Source organism: Bos taurus, chromosome 14 (assembly GCF_002263795.3).
Source record: "Bos taurus isolate L1 Dominette 01449 registration number 42190680 breed Hereford chromosome 14, ARS-UCD2.0, whole genome shotgun sequence".
NCBI lineage: Eukaryota > Metazoa > Chordata > Mammalia > Artiodactyla > Bovidae > Bos > Bos taurus.
The window spans coordinates 1,080,701-1,100,504 of NC_037341.1; the positions used below are offsets into that span (position 1 = coordinate 1,080,701).

General features: G+C 53.0%; 2 protein-coding genes across 5 annotated transcripts; both read left to right on the forward strand.

The window, feature by feature from the left end:
• Positions 1 to 6,002: 6,002 nt before the first annotated feature.
• Positions 6,003 to 13,203, forward strand: ZNF707 (zinc finger protein 707). Of its 2 annotated transcripts, XM_005215278.4 has the most exons (4): positions 6,003 to 6,369; positions 6,737 to 6,863; positions 7,245 to 7,358; positions 8,793 to 13,203. In XM_005215278.4, exons 1-4 carry the CDS (start codon positions 6,337 to 6,339, stop codon positions 9,530 to 9,532), a joined length of 1,014 nt encoding a protein of 337 aa, XP_005215335.1. In that variant the 5' UTR covers positions 6,003 to 6,336; the 3' UTR covers positions 9,533 to 13,203. The 2 variants fall into 2 exon arrangements, with proteins under 2 accessions (XP_005215335.1, XP_015329873.1); XM_015474387.2 differs by lacking the exon at positions 6,003 to 6,369 and having other exon boundaries at positions 6,376 to 6,863.
• Positions 13,204 to 13,530: 327 nt separating this feature from the next.
• Positions 13,531 to 18,407, forward strand: GFUS (GDP-L-fucose synthase). Of its 3 annotated transcripts, none has more exon segments than NM_001046139.3 (11): positions 13,531 to 13,619; positions 14,522 to 14,678; positions 15,016 to 15,130; positions 16,178 to 16,306; positions 16,385 to 16,458; positions 16,647 to 16,780; positions 16,883 to 16,947; positions 17,247 to 17,313; positions 17,461 to 17,540; positions 17,750 to 17,849; positions 18,064 to 18,407. In NM_001046139.3, coding segments are annotated over 10 exon segments (966 nt in total). In that variant the 5' UTR covers positions 13,531 to 13,619; positions 14,522 to 14,532; the 3' UTR covers positions 18,120 to 18,407.
• Positions 18,408 to 19,804: the final 1,397 nt, after the last annotated feature.

A 19,804-nucleotide genomic window follows, 5' to 3' on the forward strand; every position in this document is an offset into this window, starting at 1 on the left:
TGACTTAGTCCTTTTACAGCCCAGGGACTAAAGCTGGAGAAGCCAGGTCACTTGAGGTCACACAGCTAGTGAGTGGCCAGGCCGATCGCCTCTAGGGCCACGTTCCTGCCCCGGCTATGCTGTTGGTCCTGTGGGCGCAAGGGTGGCCTCTGGGGACAGTCGTGGGAAATGCCATCTATCCCACCCCACCTCCCGGGTGGAACAGCAGGCATCCAATTAACCATCAACTGGAGTTTGGGAACAGCAGCGTTCACAAGCGGAGTAAGATGCCAGGAGCAAGCAAGGGAGTCATTACAACAATAAGCCGTGCCAAAGAGGGGCACTGGGCCCTGAGGAACTGCTGCTGACCAGTCCCCCCACCCCCCCACCCCAACACACCGCTCCCTCTACACACACCCCTCTGCACAACAGGGAAAGCTTCTTGGAGGAGGGAGGGGGTTCTTTTATGGAGGCCTGAGAGGATTGTCTCTTAACAAAACATGGACAAGATGTGTATGCTGCAAATTAAAAGATGCTGGTGAAAGAGATCAAAGAAGAGTTAAATAAATATGTTCATGGATTGGAAGACTCAACATAGTAGAAATGTTAATTTTCCATAAGTTAATCTAAAGGTCTAATGCAATTCCTATCAAAATTCCAGAAAGATTTTTAGTAGACATAGATAAGCTTATTCTAAAGTGTATATGTACAGGCTATGCCCTAGAATAGCTTAAAGCATTCTTGAAGAATAAAATGGGAGGACTACCACCTAATATTAAGATCTATAATACTGCTTCTGTAATCATGACAGTGTGGCATTGGTGAGGGAACAGATACCTAGGTCTCTGGAGCAGAATAAAGAACCAGGCACAGATCCACACCAATATATCCAGTGGACTTTTAGCCAAAGTGCAAAAGCAACTCGATGGAGATTTCAGTTCTTAATAATATATCCGTGTTGGCTCATCAATTGTTAAAAAAATGTAAAACAGTTAACCTTGGAATTGTTTTTGTTAAACTTTTGTCAATATTAATGAACAACAGTCCCTCTCAAACACCTGTTAGTGGTGCAAAGTTCAGACAGATTTCATTTTCTCCTTAGGACCAAGATTTGCTCTCTATTTGAGAATCATGCTCTGTTTTGCTAAACTCTTCTGATTCTTCCTGGAAGCTCAGACGGTAAAGCGTCTGCCTACAATGTGGGAGACCTGGGTTTGATCCCTGTGTCAGGAAGATCCCCTGGGGAAGCAAATGGCAACCCACTCCAGTATTCTTGCCTGGAAAATCCCATGGACTGAGGATCCTGGTAGGCTACATTACATGGGGTTACAAAGAGTTGGACATGACTGAGCGACTTCACTTTCACTTTCTGATTCTTCTAGAATCTAACCTAATCTACTTTCTTTAAAGTGCTTAGCATCCCCATCACAAGTCCAAGGGCAGCTACAAGGTCAAATGTGATAAGTTTTCCCAAGATGTTTCATCTTTGGGTAGATCCAGAAAGTCTTGCATATGATCTTTTAATTGTTCCAGAGAATGTCTTTGTGATCACAATTGAGGTCAGGTCTCCGAGTAATGTGATACAAAACACAAAAAATGCTTCTAAATTTTTGGCCAAAATTCTGGCTCCTACACAACTTTAACTTCTCTAATCATGTCAGTGCCAGTAGTATCTACTTGCCCTTGGTAATTTTTAAAATCAATGCCTAAAATGGTAAGGTTGTTTTTTTTTCCCAGTCATTTCCTTAAGTCAAATGAATGTTTCATCTAGACTTACATACATACAAATTCAAGAGAAGTATGAATCAATACTACAAAATGTTCCTCAGCTACTATTGCAAGTACTGCACTGGTTCCTGAGTATTCCTGGAGTTATAGATTGGAACAGGAAGAAAAGCAAGAAAGATTTGACCCATTAGTTACTTTACCTGTTTTCATACCTGAGTGCCTCCACTGCTCAATTTGCCCTGCAACCCACAGATCTTGTGGTCTTCAAAAAATTCTGTTAAAGGGATGAAATGACAAGCTGCAGACTGGGAGGAAATATCTGCAAATCACATATCTGACAAAGAATTTGTATCTGGAATATATGAGGAATTCACTAAACCGTAAGAAAATGAAAATTTTAATTAGAACATGGATAAAAGATTTAAACAAACATCAACAAAAAACAATATACAGATAACAAAAAAAAGCACATGAAAAGATATTCAACATCTTTAGTGATAAGGGAAAATGCAAATTAAATTCATAATGGGATATCTATCAGAATGCATCTCTCAGAATGGCTAAAATTAAATAAAAATAGTGACAGCACTAAATTCGGGTAAAGGAGTGCATCACTCCTGCCGTGCTGGTGGGAATATAAAAAAGAACTCTGGAAAAGAATTAGGTAGTTTCTTGCAAAGTTAAACATAAACTTGTCACATGACCCAGCAGTTGCATTACTGAGTATCTATCCTACAAAAAAAAAAAAAAGTATGTTCACAGTAAGGTCTGCATATAAATATTTATAGCAGCTTTATTCACAACTGCCAAATGTCCTTCAACAGTTGAATGAACAAACAAACCCAGGTCCAGCCTCATGGGGGGAGAAAAGTCTGCAACCAAAATGAACTCAATTCTAGTGCCACATGGGGAAATTACAGGGCATTATCCTGAATGGTAAAGCCGATCTTAAAATGTGATGACACCATAGTGATAGAGACCCAGGGTGATCTCCAGGAGCTACAGTCCTAGGGTGATGTGACTATACAGAAGTAGCACACAGGCATTTCTTTGTCACCATGGAGCAATGCTGTGTCCTGATTGTGGTGGTGGTTACAAGACTCCGCAGGTGTTACAGAATTTCAAAAAATATACCCCTACTCCCAAGATTACGGGGAGAAATATCAATAACCTCAGATACACGAATGACACCATCCTTATGGCAGAAACCGAAAAAGAACTAGAGTCTCTTGATCAAAGTGAAAGAGGAGAGTGAAAAAGTTGGCTTAAAGTTCAACATTCAGAAAACTAAGATCATGGCATCTGGTCCCATCAATTCATGGCAAATAGACGGGGAAATAGTGGAAACAGTGATAGAGTTTATTTTGGGAGGCTCCAAAATCACTGCAGATGGTGACTGCAGCCATGAAATTAAAAGATGCTTACTCCTTGGAAGAAAAGTTATGACCAACCTAAACAGCATATTAAAAAGCAGAGACATTACTTTGCCAAAAATTGTTTGTCTAGTCAAGGCTATGGTTTTTCAAGTGGTCATGTATGGATATGAGAATTGGACTATAAAGAAAGCTGAGCGCCAAAGAATTGATGCTTTTGAACTGTGGTGTTGGAGAAGATTCTTGAGAGTCCCTTGGACAGTAAGGAGATCCAACCAGTCCATCCTAAAGGAAATCAGTCCTGAATATTCATTGGAAGGACTGATGCTGAAGCTGAAACTGCAATTCTTTGGCCACCTGGTGAGAAGAACTGATTCATTTGAAAAGACCCTGATGCTGGGAAAGATTGAAGGCGGGAGGAGAAGGGGATGACAAAGGATGAGATGGTTGGATGGTATCACCAACTCAATGGACATGAGTTTGAGTGAACTCCGGGAGTTGGTGATGGACAGGGAGGCCTGCTGTGCTGCAGTCCATGGGGTTGCAAAGAGTGGGACATGACTGAGTGACCGAACTAACTCCCAAAATAAAGAGTGCATGCAAGACTGATGAAATCAGGTAAGGTCTGTACATGAATTAATACCATCATCCATTTCCTGGTTTTGATAACATAAGATGTTTTTTTGGGAAACACTGAGTGAAGAGAACATGGGACCTCTCTGTAGTATTTTGCAACTTCCTGTGAATTTAAATTATTTCAAAATAAAAAGCTGAAGTTAAAAAACCAAAACATTAGTTATAGTTAATGAGTATAAAGTTGTAAAATAAAACTTGATAAATGAAAAATGCCAATATCATGACTATTTTTAAAAATACATTTGAAAAAAAATTGTACATCGAGCCTTCATATACACAGTATTTAGTTTCTACTATTACTGTTTTGCTATATTTCTTTATCATGTGTTTATTCCCTGAATATTCATTGGAAGAACTGATGTTGAAGCTGAAGCTCCAATATGTTGGCCACCTGATGATAAGAGTTGAGTCATTGGAAAACACCCTGATGCTGGGAAAGATTGAAGGCAGGAGGAGAAGGGGGAGACAGAGGATGAGGTGGTTGGATGGCATCAACGACTCAGTGGACATGAGTTCGAGCAAACTCCAGGAGACAGTGAAGGACAGAAAAGCCTGGCGTGCTGCAGTCTATGGGGTCAAGAGTTAGATGTGATTTAGTGACTGAACAACAACAACAAATTACTGTTTTGCTATCTTTCTTTATCATGTATTTATTCAGCTGCGTATCTATTCTGTCTACTCATTCATCTTATTTTTTGGTGCATTTCAAAGTAAGTTACAGATATTAGTACAGTCCATTCCTAATTCAGCATGCAAATCACCAACTAGACTTTAAAATGTTTACAGGAGACATATTTTAGGTAAAACTTAGACAGTGAAATACATGTCTTACATGTACCCTTGTATGAATTTTGACTTTGACATATGCAGACACTTGTGTTACTCAACCCTGTATATAGATAAGGAGTGTCACCATCACCCCAGAAAAATTTCAAGGCTCTGCATAGCCAATGCCTCCCCCCTGCCCCTGGACTCTTAGAGACACAACACTTCTCTCAGTATTTTCACCATAGACTGGTTTTCTAACCAATCTATGGTGCTCTTGAATTTTAAAGCTGAAATGCTGAAATTTAACTTTTTGAAAATACAATTGTCATTACATATGCTTATAAAAATAAAATATTTGCAGTTCGAGGTTCAATGTCCATCTAATTGCCATGATAAAAAACCAGTACAGGCAACCAATGTCTAGATTGATAAATATACACGGTTGAAAGGAATGTGAATCACTTGATAGTGCAAAGTGTGCAAACGCTGTGAATGCTATGGGGTGTGTGAGGAGCTCTGAAGCCACAGCCTGCAGCAGGAAGATGTGACAGTCTGCATTCCTTTCAGTGTTGAGGCTTTTAAGCCTAACCTCTCACTCTTCCCTTTGCCCCACATCTGGACAAGCGGATGAGAAGGCCCGGGTGCTCCCTCCAAGTCCCTGCCTACAGGTGGGAATACCCTGGCTTACCCTTTGACCACCATCAAACCCCAATCCAGTCTCCTTTGCCTGCTTTTTCAAGCCATTTTCAGCGGGCTGCCTTGCTGCCCCCAGAAAAGCCTCCTAATGTAAGTAGTAAATGTTTTGCTACCTTCTTGGTGTGTGTGTGGCACCGTAAGTCCACATTGCAATCAAATCTGGGGTGGGATCTATCCCGTCCTGCAGCGTGATTGCCATAGAAGAATCAAGAGTAACGATCGTCCTCGCTACTACTAGCTGCGCTTCCTTATGCTGGACCAACTGCCTGCGAAGGATATAGTCAGTCAACTGTCTCCTCTCACCTGAGCAGCACGTCCGCTGCTCCAAACCTCCTTGTACCTGGAAGCAGGACTTTTCCAACACCGGCTGGTCACAACCACAAACCTTCCTGGTATCCGGACCAGGTGCCTCTTTCTTTTACTTTTTCTTTCTTTTCTTTTCCTCCCTCCCTCCCTTCTTTCTTGACAGAGTTGTGCCAGCGCCAAGCCCAGATCCTGGGAGGCAGACGTGCGCGTGTGACTAGCAGGCCCTCCGGCATCGGCCAGGCAGTGGAGAAGGTGCGGACCGTCCTAGGAACGGGAGGGTGCTAAAGTCTGCTCTCCATAGAGTCTCCAGGAAAGCTTACTCAAGTTGACTCCGAAGTACATTCAGACCCACGGAACTAGAACTTCAGTGGCAACAGCCCGTGATCTCTGCGTTCAGCAAGCGTCGCAGGTGTCCCAGGGCCGGAGCCCGAGGAGGCGGGGCGTGGGGCGGGGCAGAGGGACGCAGGGGGCGGAGCCTGTGGAGACAAAGCGGGGCGGGGCCGAGCGGGGAGCTTCGGGGAGCTTCGGAGTGCGGAGCGGACCTGGAGCTATAGCCTCGCCGCAGGCGGGCGGGACAGGGCTTGAGCCGGCTTCTCCCGTCTGCCTGTGCGACGCCCACCCAGCTACCCTGCTCTATTATGGTTGACCAGCGCGCCCGGGTGGTCACCTTAACGCAGAGCCTCTGCGTCCTCGCCAGGCCCCTGTCCCGGCCGGCCTGCGAGCTGGAGCCGCTGCAGGGCTGGGGCTGGGTCCGGAGCCCCGGGCCCGCCGCCGTCCCCAGCCTTCTCTCCTGTCTGCAGGCCGCCCTGCCGCCGCTGCTGCCCTCGCCGCGGGGGAACGGGGAGCCGGCATGGCGGGCAGCCCCCCGGCCGCCTGGCCCCAGGTGAGCGCTCCTGCCCCCGGGACCTGGGCTCCTTGCCTCCCAGAAGATCTTTCCTCGGAGCCCGCTTCACTTGGGACCCTGAGTCCCAGGTCCTCTCCAGGACGGGGCCTCACAGGGGCTTCCCTTGCCCCTCCGCGTTGTTCCCCAGGGCGTTCCGGAGGCTGCGGGACACTCATCAGGAAAGGCGGTACTGAGCAGGTTGGGGTATGGATAGGTTGGGTTGACGGTTGTCATTACGGGTTCCCTGGCAAGCAGGGTACCTTGAGATGGAGTCCAGGGGTCCCACATGCCTGCTGGTGAGCCATCTGCCTCCTCTGCCTTGAATCCTGATGTGCTGACTCCATGGGCAGAACCAGTGTTGTTTCAGGGCCTCCTGACTTTTGGGGACGTGGCTGTGCACTTCACCCAGGAAGAAGGGGCGCGTCTGGATGCTGGGCAGAGGACCCTGTATAGAGACGTGATGCTGGAGACTTACAGGAACCTGGTCTCTCTGGGTGAGGTGATTCAGCCGCAGCCCTTCCCTCCTCCCCACCCCCAGCCCCCCTCAGAGCTAAGGTGGGATCTCGGAGGGGCCAGGCTGGTTGTGACTCTGGGACCAGAGGTGGGACATTCTGCTCCCAGGTGACAGGTGGGGTCTCTGGACCCGTCCCCGGGGCTGCCTGGAGACTAGAGGTGTCCTCGTCTCTCACAGAGGCGGGCCTCTGTTGAGTCCTTATCCCTGCCCTGCTCCCCACCCACCTCAACCTCCTGGGGAGACTCCATGTTTCAGAGCCTGCATGGTAGGGCCAGCTAACCCCCGAGTCCCAGACTGCCTCTGGAGTGGGAAGCCAAGCATGCCCTAGCACTTCACCCATTTCCTCTCTCCTCTCGGGCAGGAGTTCCAGAATCCAAGCCAGATCTCATCTCCCAACTGGAGCAAGGAAGGGAGCCCTGGGGCTCAGACCTGCTGGGGGCCCAGGAAGCAGAGACTTCGGGAAATGCCGGCATGGGTGAGTGAGGGGAGCCACAGGCCTCCGGTTGTTCAGTATTTGCACTCACCATACACAGCCAGTGTTGTGAACAGCCGGATAGAAGGACAGTCACACAGTCACAAAGTGCACTTTCGTTGGCTTGTCCCTTGGTGTCCTTACCCAGGCACATGGACGCCCATCAATTGAAAACAGGCAGCCAGTTAGCGGTGAAGGGGTAAAGACTGTGATTGTTGCCCTTCCCCTTCATTGAAGATTGAGGACAATTTTCTGGGAGTCCAGCACCATGCCAGATGCTTAACAAATTGTGCCTCACTTTCTCCCCCAACAGCCCCATGGGATGAGTTATCAGAACCCTCAGTTACAAGGAACTGAAAACCCAACCAAACCAGCCAGAGCTGGGGGGAGGCTCTTGGCTCAAGTTGTGAAAATTGGGGCTGGTTCTCAGCATTGTGGGTCTCAGGTTCCAAATAATGCCCTTGGCATAAGTTTGAGATCCAGAACACTTAACATCTGTCAAGCCAGACATCCCGCCTCCCAGAACTGCTGCTGGCCACGGGTAGCAGTGGCCCCTGGTGACCTTGGCACGATCTGGAAGTGTCTGCCCACCTACCCTTAAACAGGAACGTCTGTTCTCACAGCATCACTTCTGACACCAAATATAGGGAGCTCCTCATACCACCCAGTTCTTCATCTCTCTGCACACCCACTGGGTGTCCTGCAGTCCAACTCTGACACCTCATCCCCGCACTGGACGCCTGTGGACGTCTGAGCAGTTAGGGCATCATCCCAGAAACCCTTCCTGAGGGTCAGTTCTAGTCCTTTGGGTTTCCTGAGTGTAGAGCCTTAGAGTTTCAGGTATAGATATGTATTTGGCAGGCAGTAATTTCTGGAAGCAGGCAAGAGAGAGCAGGAAGAGAGAGAGGAGAGAAGTCAGTACAGAGCTGCCACTGCCAGCGTGTGGAGCACCACAGCTCCAGGACCATGACCACTGAGAGGCTGCAGGAGGCATCTGGGATTGTCCATCAGAGCGAGGGAGGGGGACACTTATCCTTGGTCCCTGCCCCTGGGGCGGTACCTGTCTGCAGCCTGGGCTGGAAGTGCAGACCTCGGCTAAGACAGAGGCATGCCTGTCCCAGAGGATGCTGGCAGGCAGAGCTCTCAGAGCTGTCTGCTGCAGCAGGGCAGGAATGCCAGGGAGGCGGGGGCTTGGTGTACGGTGCTTGTAGCGTCAGCTACAGACTTCAACTAGAAAAAGGTGGCAAGAAAAAGTTGGGACATGTGAGGGGAAGGTCCATGAAGGAGGTGGGCACATGCGCACAGCCAGTGAGCCTGGACTCACCCGTGAGACACCTCGTGGAGAGGGCCAGCAGGTGGTTGATACTTGCAGGCACAGAGTAGGGGCCCAGGTGGACCTTCTCAAACAGGGTAACACGTGGGCCCTTTCTCTTTCAGATTCCACCCAGGGGTCTTTGTGTAAACATGTGACTGCAAGGGTGAAAATGACTCCAGCTGCAGAGCCTCCAGGAGGAGCATCTGGAAGCTTCTTCAGGGGTGAGCCTCCAAAAGCAGTCTGCAAAGAAGCCGCTCTGCAGGAGGGCAGGCTAGGGAGCCTGGAGAACTTCCTTATCCAGGAGAGACCATCACATGGAACCTTTTGGACCATCTCCAAAGGAGAAGGGGCCCAGAAAGGCGGTAAATGGGGACCCGAGCTTTTCTGTAGCCGCGAGACAAACGCTAAAGGGCAGGCAGCCCACAGGTGCGAAACGTGCGCCAAGACCTTCCGATACCTCTCGCGTCTGGTGAGACACCGGGCCACGCACAGCGGCGAGAAGCCGCACGCGTGCGGGGAGTGCGGCCGCGCGTTCAGCCAGCGCTCGCACCTGGCACAGCACCGCAGCGCACACGCTGGCCAGAAGCCGCACACCTGCGGGCAGTGCGGCCGTGCCTTCACACGTCTCTCCACGCTGCACCGCCACCAGCGCGTCCACAGCGGCGAGAAGCCTTTCGGGTGCCAGTGGTGCGGGAAGCCCTTCAGTTACAGCACTCTCCTCGCCCAGCACCAGCGGATCCACACCCGAGAGAGGCCGTTCCGGTGCTCAAAGTGCGGGAAGAGCTTCATCTGGAAGTCCAGCTTTCGGACTCATCAGAAATCGCACCTGTGCAGCCAGGCGGCGTGGATCTCTGTAAGCTAAGTAGCCGCTGGCAGGGGGAGCTTAGGGCTGGCTGCTGCTGCAAGGAGGGCCCCAGAAGGATGTCCTCAGCACGTGGCACCGCGCAGAGCGAGACCAGCACGAGGGACTGGATTGTTTCTCCACCGGAGATCGACGTGTGCATTTCAGGTCCTTACCACAACAAGGGGTAGCCCAGGCCTGCCTGCCCCAGCCACCACGACCTGGCAGCCTGCTGGATTCAGTGTAGCTGTGAGACGTCTGTGGACAAATTGATGCTTTGAAAGTTACTATTTTCAGGTGCATCCAGATTTTATTTCTGAAATTTAAAATGTAGGTCTTTGGTTTATTTGCATCATAGGTGGGTTCTAAATGCCTTTGAAATCCAGATGGGCTACCGAACTTTTGGATAATCAATCTTCCATCACACAGCAGCCCTGAACACCAGGAGAAGATCATGTAACTCTGGTCATCGTTTGGTCCTGGCTGGTTGTTTTCAGATGCTGATTTGTTGAGCAGGATGTGAGTGTTCCATTTTGGGCAGCTCAGCCCTTGCTGTTGGCCCTGTGGGTTTGCTGGCTCAGCTTCACCTTCCTGCATGCCAGCTCTGCTTGAGTCAGGCCATATGAAACATTAAGAGCGTGCATGTCGCTTGGACTGTTCTTTTTTCCAGCCAGTTCTTCCATAGAGAATATGTTTGCATAGTATGAATGTTTCCTATACAATAATAACATTAAAAACTTAAAACACATGGTGGAAATAGAGAAAACAGATATAAAAGAGGCCAGTGGTCACGAAACACAGGATATCTATAGGGAGGTTAGTTGGCAAGCACTGCCCACGCATCAGGGGGTGGGCAGGGGAAGGCCGTGCCTTTGTGACCATCCACTGAACTCTTGGCATTCCTTTCACTGTTTAGAGGCTGAGTGTCACATGTCTAGTGAAACTAAACGTGCTCAGCCATTTTCCTGTAGGCAGATTAAATACCTTAATTACAGAAGCAATACATGATCATTTGAGGAAATGTACAGCTATATAAACATAAAGTAAAACATGGGACTTCCATGACAGTCTAGTGGTTAAGACTGCAGGCTTCTATTGTAGGGGGTATGGGTTTGATCCCTGGTCAGGGAACTAAGATCCCACATTATGTGCAGTGCAGCCAAAATAAAATAGAGAAAAATATAACCAGAAGTTTTATTTTGACTCAAAGGAACCTGGTAAACGGACAATGAAAAAGGGGGATTTGGGTGTTAACCCACAGCGTTTCACCCAGACCATCTAGATTTAAAGCTGTAGCAGAAGAAAACCTTCCTGAACTAAAGGAGTGCCTGGTCTTGACACTGAAAGACCTGATCGTGAGCAAAAGAAAAAACAGAACATGAAGTTTCATGAAATGACTGGACCACAAACAGGAAAAAGAAGATCACCAACAGGAAAAAAATAAGCTTGCCCCAGACTTTAATTAACAAAGACTGCAGCTCTTTCCATATTTATTTCCTTTATGTGTCACCATATTTTCTTTATTTGTGCCTCGGGGAGTGTAGGATCTTAGTTCCCTGAGCCCCCTGTAGTGGAAGTCCAGAGTCTTAACCACTGGGCTGCCAGGGAAGTCCTAGAGTCAAATTTTAAAGCTTATTTTCTTTCTTTTCCCTTTACCTCTTTCTTCCTAGGGTGTGATAGCAATAGTTAAATTCAAATTAGGTTCATTAGATGCAAAAAATATGATGGAGTCTTGTCAGAGATCAAGAAGACATGGCTCAGAAACGCTGGATGAAACAGGATACATTAATGAAGAGACTCTGATGATGTTCCTTTGGGGGGGAGGAGGGACCAGCTTCAGAGCTATGTAATAATTACATGTTGGAATGGATGGATGGAAGCTTTGAAACTGCTTTTTGAGAAAATGTACTGATGTGGATATTGAGTCGTCAAGGGGTGGATTGTAATGAACGTATCTTGTTTCAGCCCATCCTGAGTCCATCCCTTTCTTTCTGTAAAAGTGCCTCCGCTTCTGTTTGCAGCACTTCCCAGGATCCGTTGTAGGAAGTCACAGTGGGGCTGCCAGTCTGGGTGCCTTGTTTTTCTTTTTCTTGCCCAGTCACTCAGGCCAGAACTTCCAGTATAATTTTGAGCAGAAGTGGCAAAAGTGAACATTCTTGTTTAATTTCTTACCTTTTAAGGGGAAAGCTTTTAGTTTTCATTCATTGAGTATGACGTGGTTCTTCAGTCGTTCAGTTGTGTCCAATTCTTTGCGACCCCATGGACTGCAGCACATCAGGCTTCCCTGTACTTCACCATCTCCCAGAGCTTGCTCAAACTTATGTCCATCGAGTTGGTCATGCCATCCAACCATCTCATCCTCTGTCGTCCCCTTCTCCTCCTGACTTCAGTCTTTCCCAGCATCAGGGTCTTTTCCAATGAGTTGGTTCTTTGCATCAGGTGGCCAAAGTATTGGAGTTTCAGCATCAGTCCTTCCAATGAATATTCAGGAATGATTTCTTTGGGGATGTTAAAGGAGTGTGATGTTAGCTGTGGATTTTTCATAAATGCCCTTGATTAAGTTGAGGAAGTTCTCTTCTGTTCCTGGTTTGTTGAGTGTTCTTATCATGAAAGGGTGTTAGACTTTATCAAATGCTTTATCTGCCTCAGCTGAGATCATTTTTTTCTTTGTTCTATGAATGTGGTGTATTTGATTATTTTTTTTTAATTTAACCATCCCTTGCATTGCAGAAATAAATCCCACTTAATCATGTGTATAATCCTTTTACTATGCTGCTGGATTTAGTTTACAGTTGCTTTTATTCCAGCTCTATACTTCCATTGATGAAAACTCTATTCACCATACTTACAGTGCCCTAGACAGAAACGCAAACTGTATATAACAAATACATATATGTATATATAGATAGGTAGATATAGATGTATTTTGAAGGACTGACTTACATGATTGTGGGGCTGGCAAGTCTGAAGTCTGTAGGACAGGCTGGCAGGCTAGAACTCTTAGGCAGGAACTCTCCAGTCTTGAAGTAGAATGTCTTCTCCTTCAGTGAAACTTCAATTTTGCTCTTAAGGCTTCTCAACTGAATGGATGTGCTCACTCAGTTGTGTCCGGCTCTTTGCGACCCCCTGGACTGTAGCCTACCAGGCTCCTCTGTCCGTGAGATTTCCTATGCAAGAATACTGGAGTGGGTTGCCATTTCCTACTCTAGGGGATCTTCCCGACTCAGGAATCAAAGCTGTGCCTCCTAAATTGGCAGGTGGATTCTTTACCACTATGCCACCTGGGAAGCCTCCTGAATGAATGAGACCCACATTATCAAGGAAAGTCTAGTTTTCTTCAAGTCACCTGATCTAAGATGCTACTGTCTATGAAGTATCTTCACTGGCAGCATCTAGATTTGTGTGTGAATCACTGCATGCTACAGCCTCGCCAAGCTGACACATAACCAGTTGACACCAACCATCACACCAGGCCTTGTACCTAACTTCCTCCCTTAGCTTGCCTAGCCAATGAAGCAGGAATCCTCTTAATTCTTCCAACTTGATGTTGCTTCAGTCAGTAAACTTCTGAGTCCTTATTACCTGAACTACAACAGTGGCCCCCAAGCTATCTCCTGCTATTAATAATCTCGTGAAATGTGTTTGTCTTTTTAATGTATTTATTAAAGTATATTTTTATATAGTGTCCTGAATACAGTAACTGTTGCAGTTGCTTCTCACAAATGCAGTTTTTACCCTAGGAAAGCACCGAGCAGCTGCAGCTCCTCCGTTTTCAGAATATTCTTTGGCCTTGCTGCTACTCCTCCGTCCAGAGCCTGCGGGCTTTCGGAGATGCGCAGCCTCGCGTCCTCTCCCACCGCCCCAACGCCGGCACCGTCTGGGTTAGGGGCTAGCAGTGATCGGCCTAGGGGAGGCGGAGCCGACGGGAACTACATTTCCCAGGCTACTGCGCGGCCCTGGACTTCATGTCCCAGCAGCTCCCGGGGCGGCCCTCGAGGACTCCACTTCCCAGAGTGCCGCGGGAGGGCCGACCTGGTCCTGCCCACTCCACCTGGCCCCGGCGCGTGGCTGGGCACTCAGCCGGCGCCGGAAGCGGCCCTGCGGGCAGGTGGGTAAGAAGGCGAGGGGCGCTGTGGCATGGCGATCTGGGTCTTGGACCTTGGGTGCCCCGTGACAATCAGAAATGTCTGAAGGGTGCCGGGAACTGGGGGCGTGGGAGGGACCAGGAAGCACGGAAGGGGGCCCAACTGCACTGTGCGAATGGGCTCAGAGGTGGGTCCAGGGGTGGAGGGCTTGGGAAGCGCCTGGGGAAACGTGGGAGGGGCCCGGCCGCGGTAGCGTCTACCCCAGGGCCTGCTGCTACACTGCCCGTGCCATCAGGAGCAGCAGAATGTCCGGGAAGGGCCCCCTCTGGTCCGGGCTGCCCGTCGGGCTCTGCATCGGGGAGTTCAAAGTCCTCCGGTAGCTGCCCGAGCAGATTTCCAGCCCCCAGGATAGGTTCCTACGAGGTGGTGGCGCCCTGAAGCCTGTCCATTTCTCCAGGTAGCCAGAAGCTCTGCCTGCCCAGAAGGAACCAAGCTTTCCAAAGCTAGCTGGAGTGGGCACTGGGCTGCAAACACAGCCGCCGCCCCTTCCCGCAGTCAGTAGCATATGGACTTTGGCCAGAAAGCCCCAGACCCAAAGTTGGCTGCCTCCCTTCTTGTGAGCCAGAGAGGAGCCAAATATTCTCTTTCTTGGCCCAGTGGGGGTCAGGGTTGGGCCCACAGGGCAGAGCCTGGTTCTCTGGGCTGAGTGGTAGGCACAGGGCTCCCTGGGGAACAGAGCTGAGAGGAGCGGATGGCTCAGGCTAGCTGGGTCTGCCTGGTCCCCAGCAGGCAGTCTCCCTGGCCTAGTGACCTCATACTGTGCCCCAGTGCTAGGGGCAGTGACCCTGGGCTGGGGCAGCTCAGGGGAGTGGGGTTCTGTGGGATGGGAGCAATGGCCTCAGCCTCACACCATTTGGCCCTACAGGTGTAGCCACCATGGGTGATCCTCGGGGGACCAGGCGGATCCTAGTGACTGGGGGCTCAGGGCTGGTGGGCAGAGCCATCCAGAAGGTGGTAGAAGATGGGGCCAGGCTGCCCGGAGAGGACTGGGTGTTTGTCTCCTCCAAGGATGCCGATCTCACGTGAGTCCGCCCATCCCTGGAGCACCCCCTACTGTGCCCTCTCCAGACTGAGTGCTCCGGGCCAGCCCTGTCCCTGGCGGGGCCTCGCATCCGGGCCCTCCCTGCCAGGTGGCTGGCCTGGCCGGGGTGTGCACAGCTTTGCTCCTGGGCAAACTTCCTCCTTTCTCTTCCTGGAAGCCCACACTCTCCTACCTGCCAGGGCCTGGCCTGGCCACTTTCCCTTTTGGCAGCCCCTCCCACCTTTGGCCCTGCCTGGCTCCTGCCCCCAGTGCCTTGAGCCAAGACGCTCGTTCCCTTGGGCTTCCAAGCAGCCCCTGATGGCCTGGCTTCCCCACAGGGATGCTGCACAGACCCGAGCGCTGTTTCAACAGGTCCAGCCCACACACGTCATCCATCTTGCTGCAATGGTGGGGGGCCTGTTCCGGAATATCAAATACAATTTGGACTTCTGGGTAAGGGAGAGCCCCAGTGAGCACTGGGAGCCAGGATCCTGGATTTTGGGGACTTTTTGGCCAGCTTCCCAAGTTCTTGTTCTGGCTTCACGAAGCTCCTGAGGGTCAGGGCTTGGCCCAGCCGGGGGGGCAGCCCTGAGGGCCCCCAGTGCCCTACACTTGGGCTGTAGGCAGAGGGGCACACAGGTAGGCTGGGGGACATTTGGCCCAGTAGGGAAAGCCCAAGAGGTAAATGGGGTTTGGGTGAGCTGAGAGAAGCCAGCATTTGCCGTGTGACCCTGCCCTACCTGCTTCCTGCCTCCTGGGCCTCCAGATGCCCCTGCTCCCAGGAGGTCCAGCTGCACTGAGCCTGGGGTGCACCCTGGGCTGCTGAGGTGTAAGCTGGGCTCTCCCAGGGCCCTGCCCCTGCCAGGCTTTGCCCATGAGGGCTGTCCATGTCTCTGCCACTGGCCTTGGTGTGGTTCAGCCCTGCTTTGGGCCTGGGATGGTGGAAGCTTAGACCAGATTCTGCACAGGCGTCTGTCCTCCTCGTCTCAGTGACAGCCTTCCCAGGAGGCTGCCTGACCACCACCTCTCCCCTCTCCCCAGACCACCCAAATGCCCCGGCCAGCTCATGTTCTCAGAGAGGGAAGTGAGGCCCTAGGAGGGATGTGGCTGGCCAAGGCTTCACTGCTACTGAGCAGTAGAGCCAGGGGTGAGCTCCTGGGTTGGGGGTGTGGAAGGGCCCCATCTTCCTTTCCTGCCTCAGGGCCAGATTGGGCCCCCTGGGCTCCTGCACCACCTCAGCAGCCCCAGAGGGTGGGGCTCAGCCCTGAGCTTGGGGTGTAGCCCTCTCCTCCGAGGTCCTCCCGCAGCCTCAGGGGAGGCAGGCCTAGATCGTCCTTCAGTCCTGGGGGTGGGCCCTGGGAGCAGCTGGAACTCAGGCTCAGATGCGGCCTCCAGGGTGCGTCCCACTTCAGTCCCTGGAGGAGCAGGTGAGGCTTTGGACCGTGCCTGGAGGGGCCTGATCCCTGCTTCCCACCGCCCCCACCCCCCTCCACCCCGCAGAGGAAAAACATACACATCAATGATAATGTGCTACACTCGGCCTTCGAGGTGGGCGTGCGCAAGGTGGTCTCCTGCCTGTCCACCTGCATCTTCCCAGACAAGACCACCTACCCTATCGATGAGACCATGGTGAGGGGAGGAGCCTGGGCAGGGTGGGGCCTCGCCTGGGGGCGGGGCTGAGAAGCAGCGGGTCCTCTGCTCCCCCAGATTCACAACGGGCCGCCGCACAGCAGCAATTTTGGCTACTCTTATGCCAAGAGGATGATCGACGTGCAGAACAGGTCCTCCTCCTGTGCCCCCCGGGCGGAGGCCAGTCAAGGCTGGGGAAGGGGGCCCGGGTGCCCCGCGGTGGGTGGGCCCAGGGGGCGGCCCGGCAGGGCTCCCAGACCTTGGCTGGGGTGTGGGACTCGGGGTGGGGCGGACCAGTGGCCCCAGGGTGAGGGCCAGAGGGGACGCTGTGCCGCCGCAGGGCCTACTTCCAGCAGCACGGCTGCACCTTCACCGCTGTCATCCCCACCAACGTCTTCGGGCCCCACGACAACTTCAGTATCGAGGACGGCCACGTACTGCCTGGCCTCATCCACAAGGTGCACCTGGCCAAGAGTGAGTGCCCGCCGCCCACGGGGGCCCCTGGGGCGCAGCCCGGGGAGAGGGGACGGCTGATGCTGCCACAGCCCCTCTGACACTTGCCCTCCTGACCCACAGGCAGCGGCTCAGCCTTGACGGTGTGGGGCACGGGGAGGCCCCGGAGGCAGTTCATCTACTCACTGGTCGGTGCCGCAGAGGGGCACGGCTGTCCCCTAGAACATCTCCCGGGGCCGCTGAGCTGGCCGTGGGCAGGCGGGAGGGAGCCTGGGAAAGGGTGGGGGTCCAGGCTGCCCCCATCCTCGCTGGGGCCCTGTAGGTTCCTGTCCCTGAGAGAGTCACTGGGGTAGCTCTGAGCTCATCTGGAGGGAGTTGGGGCACAGCTGGCCGGCCACTGCCCAAAGGGAGGGACCTGGGCTGGAGAGGGGACATGTGCCTGTGGGCTGTCACTGGTGGCCTCTGACCCCGGACGTCTGACCGGCAGGACCTGGCCCGGCTCTTTATCTGGGCCCTGCGGGAGTACGATGAGGTGGAGCCCATCATCCTGTCAGGTGGGCGCCCAGCAGCTCCACCCCCACCCCCACCCCCACCAGCTGGGCGGGACCCTGTCTGTCCCAGGAGCCGCCGAGCAGGGAGGGGGCTTCTGGGGGCCGGGCAGCGGGGGCCTGACCTGGCCTTTGGCCCCTGGCTACCCACAGTGGGCGAGGAGGACGAGGTGTCCGTCCAGGAGGCAGCTGAGGCCGTGGTGGAGGCCATGGACTTCCACGGGGAGGTCACTGTATCCTTTGGTTGGAGGCTGGCGTGCCTCGGGCCTCCCTGCAGAAGACTGTGCCCTGGTGCCCCCATGGCACTCACCCTGGCGGCCGGGGGATGGGGGCACTGCTGCTCTGCTCTGGAGGCTCTTCCTGGGAAAGCTGGGCCAGGCTCAAGGGCAGGTGGGGGGCAGCGGGGCTTCCCCTTGTGCTGAGGCCTTGACCAGGTGCCCAGTTTGATACAACCAAGTCAGATGGGCAGTTTAAGAAGACGGCCAGTAATGCCAAGCTGCGGGCCTACCTGCCCGACTTCCGGTTCACGCCCTTCAAGCAGGGTGAGCCTCCCACCCTGTTCCTCAGGGCCTTCTGGCCTCTCCTGGGGGCCACCACTGCCCCTGCCCGGGCCTCAGCTTCCCCAGTGCCAGTTGGGGGGAACGCTCCGCGGGTTTGGCCTCCGTGCCCTCACCACAGAGGCAGGACTCCCTGGGTCCCCATCCTCCTTCCAGGGAGGTCAGGACCGCCCTGGCCCTCATCTGCCCGCTTTTGTAGCTGTGAAGGAGACCTGTGCCTGGTTTACCGACAACTACGAGCAGGCCCGGAAGTGAAGCCTGTGGCCGGAGCTGGTCCACCTCCTCCCCAGCGCCTGGCTGGCAGCACCCAGCAGCAGCCACTCTCAGAACCTGCCAGGAGCCGGGGGCACCGCCTGCCCTCCTGATGCTGGCCTCTGCTCCACTCCGTCTGCCGAGGCAGGCCTCAGTGACTGTCTGGTGGGGCCTCTGTCCACGTCAGGGAAGCCAAGCCCAGCACTCTGCTCCCCAACTCCATCCCTGAGTGTCCACTTCCAATCCCTGGGAGCCAATAAAGAGCATTTTCACAGGCCTGTGCGCCAGCCACCCCCGTCCCCACCCCAGCACTGCCTCCTGAGCCCGGCCAGCCCCCAAGAGCTGCTGGGCCATGGTGACCAACTGTCCCTGGGGCAGAAGGGTGGCAGTGGGTGGAGTCACAGAGAAGTGGTGAGTGGGCGGGTGGCAGGAGAGGGTGGGCTGTCAGCTGGTGGGGACAAAGTGCCGGGCACCTGCAGTGGTCCCAGTGTGGTGGCCAGAGCCAGCCTCTCCACACGGCCACATGTGGGCCTGGGTAACCACACTCCCCAGGTCTCCCCCGCTTCCTCCTAGGATTTTGGGGAAAGAGGCCAGGTCTGGGTTTGGATAGGCCAGGCGGGCACAGAGGGATCTGAGAAGAGTGTCTGCTGGTTCAGGCTCCCCTGGGGCCCCAGCAGAGAGGAGCCTGACCTGGCCCTTCAGCTCCCTAGCCCTCATGTGGCAGCTTTGGTGCTGGGGCCCAGCCTGTCCTTCTCCCGAGGACAGTGACAGGTGTCATGCAGGAGTGGGCCTGGCAGGCAGGGAGGTGAGTGGCACCTTCCTCAACAGGAAGATCTAGATGGGTTGACCCACTGGCACCCTGGCCGTTCAGGCAGTGCTGTGGGTGCCCAGCCTCCAGGCTGGAGCGGGACTGCCTCCCTCAGGACCCAGGCACCTTCCCTGGCTCTGGGATCCCCCTCTTCTCAGATCCCCTCTTCATGAGTGCGGACCAGTGACTGGTGTGCCCACACAGTCATGACATCTGTGTATCTGGGCAGCATTGGCTGCCCCCCCGTGCTAGGCACAGTCCCGACCTCTGTGCCCCATCCGGCTGAGCACACCTTGCGTTTGTCACCACCCCATTACTCTCCCCAATAGTGTCAGTGCCTCCCTACCTTCTAGGTCTCTGTCCAGATGGTTATTCCTCTCTGAGGCCCACCCCACCGGCCTGCTTCTCCAGAAGTTCCTCCCCTCCCTCACCCACAGGACTCAGAGCTCCAGGACCAGGTCCGCCTTCATGGTGTATCTCCCGGGTGCCAACCATTTGTTAATGAAGGGTCTGCTGGTTAAGGGAGATGGGCACCTGAGATGGATCTTGGATCAGCCCAGTGAGAAAGGGGGCAGGAGCAGAAAGGCCCGGACGTGCCTGGGAGGACACTAACAGTGGTTGCATGTCCTGAGCTGTCCCTTGCGGGGTGTGTGTATCATAGAGGGGCAGGTCTGCAGGTAGGGCTTTGGCTGTCCATTCTGCTGCTGTGAGGGCTTCATTCCCAGCACCAGAGCAGGGGCTTCTCACTGAAGGGACAGTGTTGAGTGAGTGAGGGACTCTCACTGTTGAAGAACTTTTTAGTTGCTAAGTCATGTCTCACTCTTTTTGTGACCCCATGGAGCCTTCGAGGCTCCTCTATCCATGGGACTTCCCAGGCAAG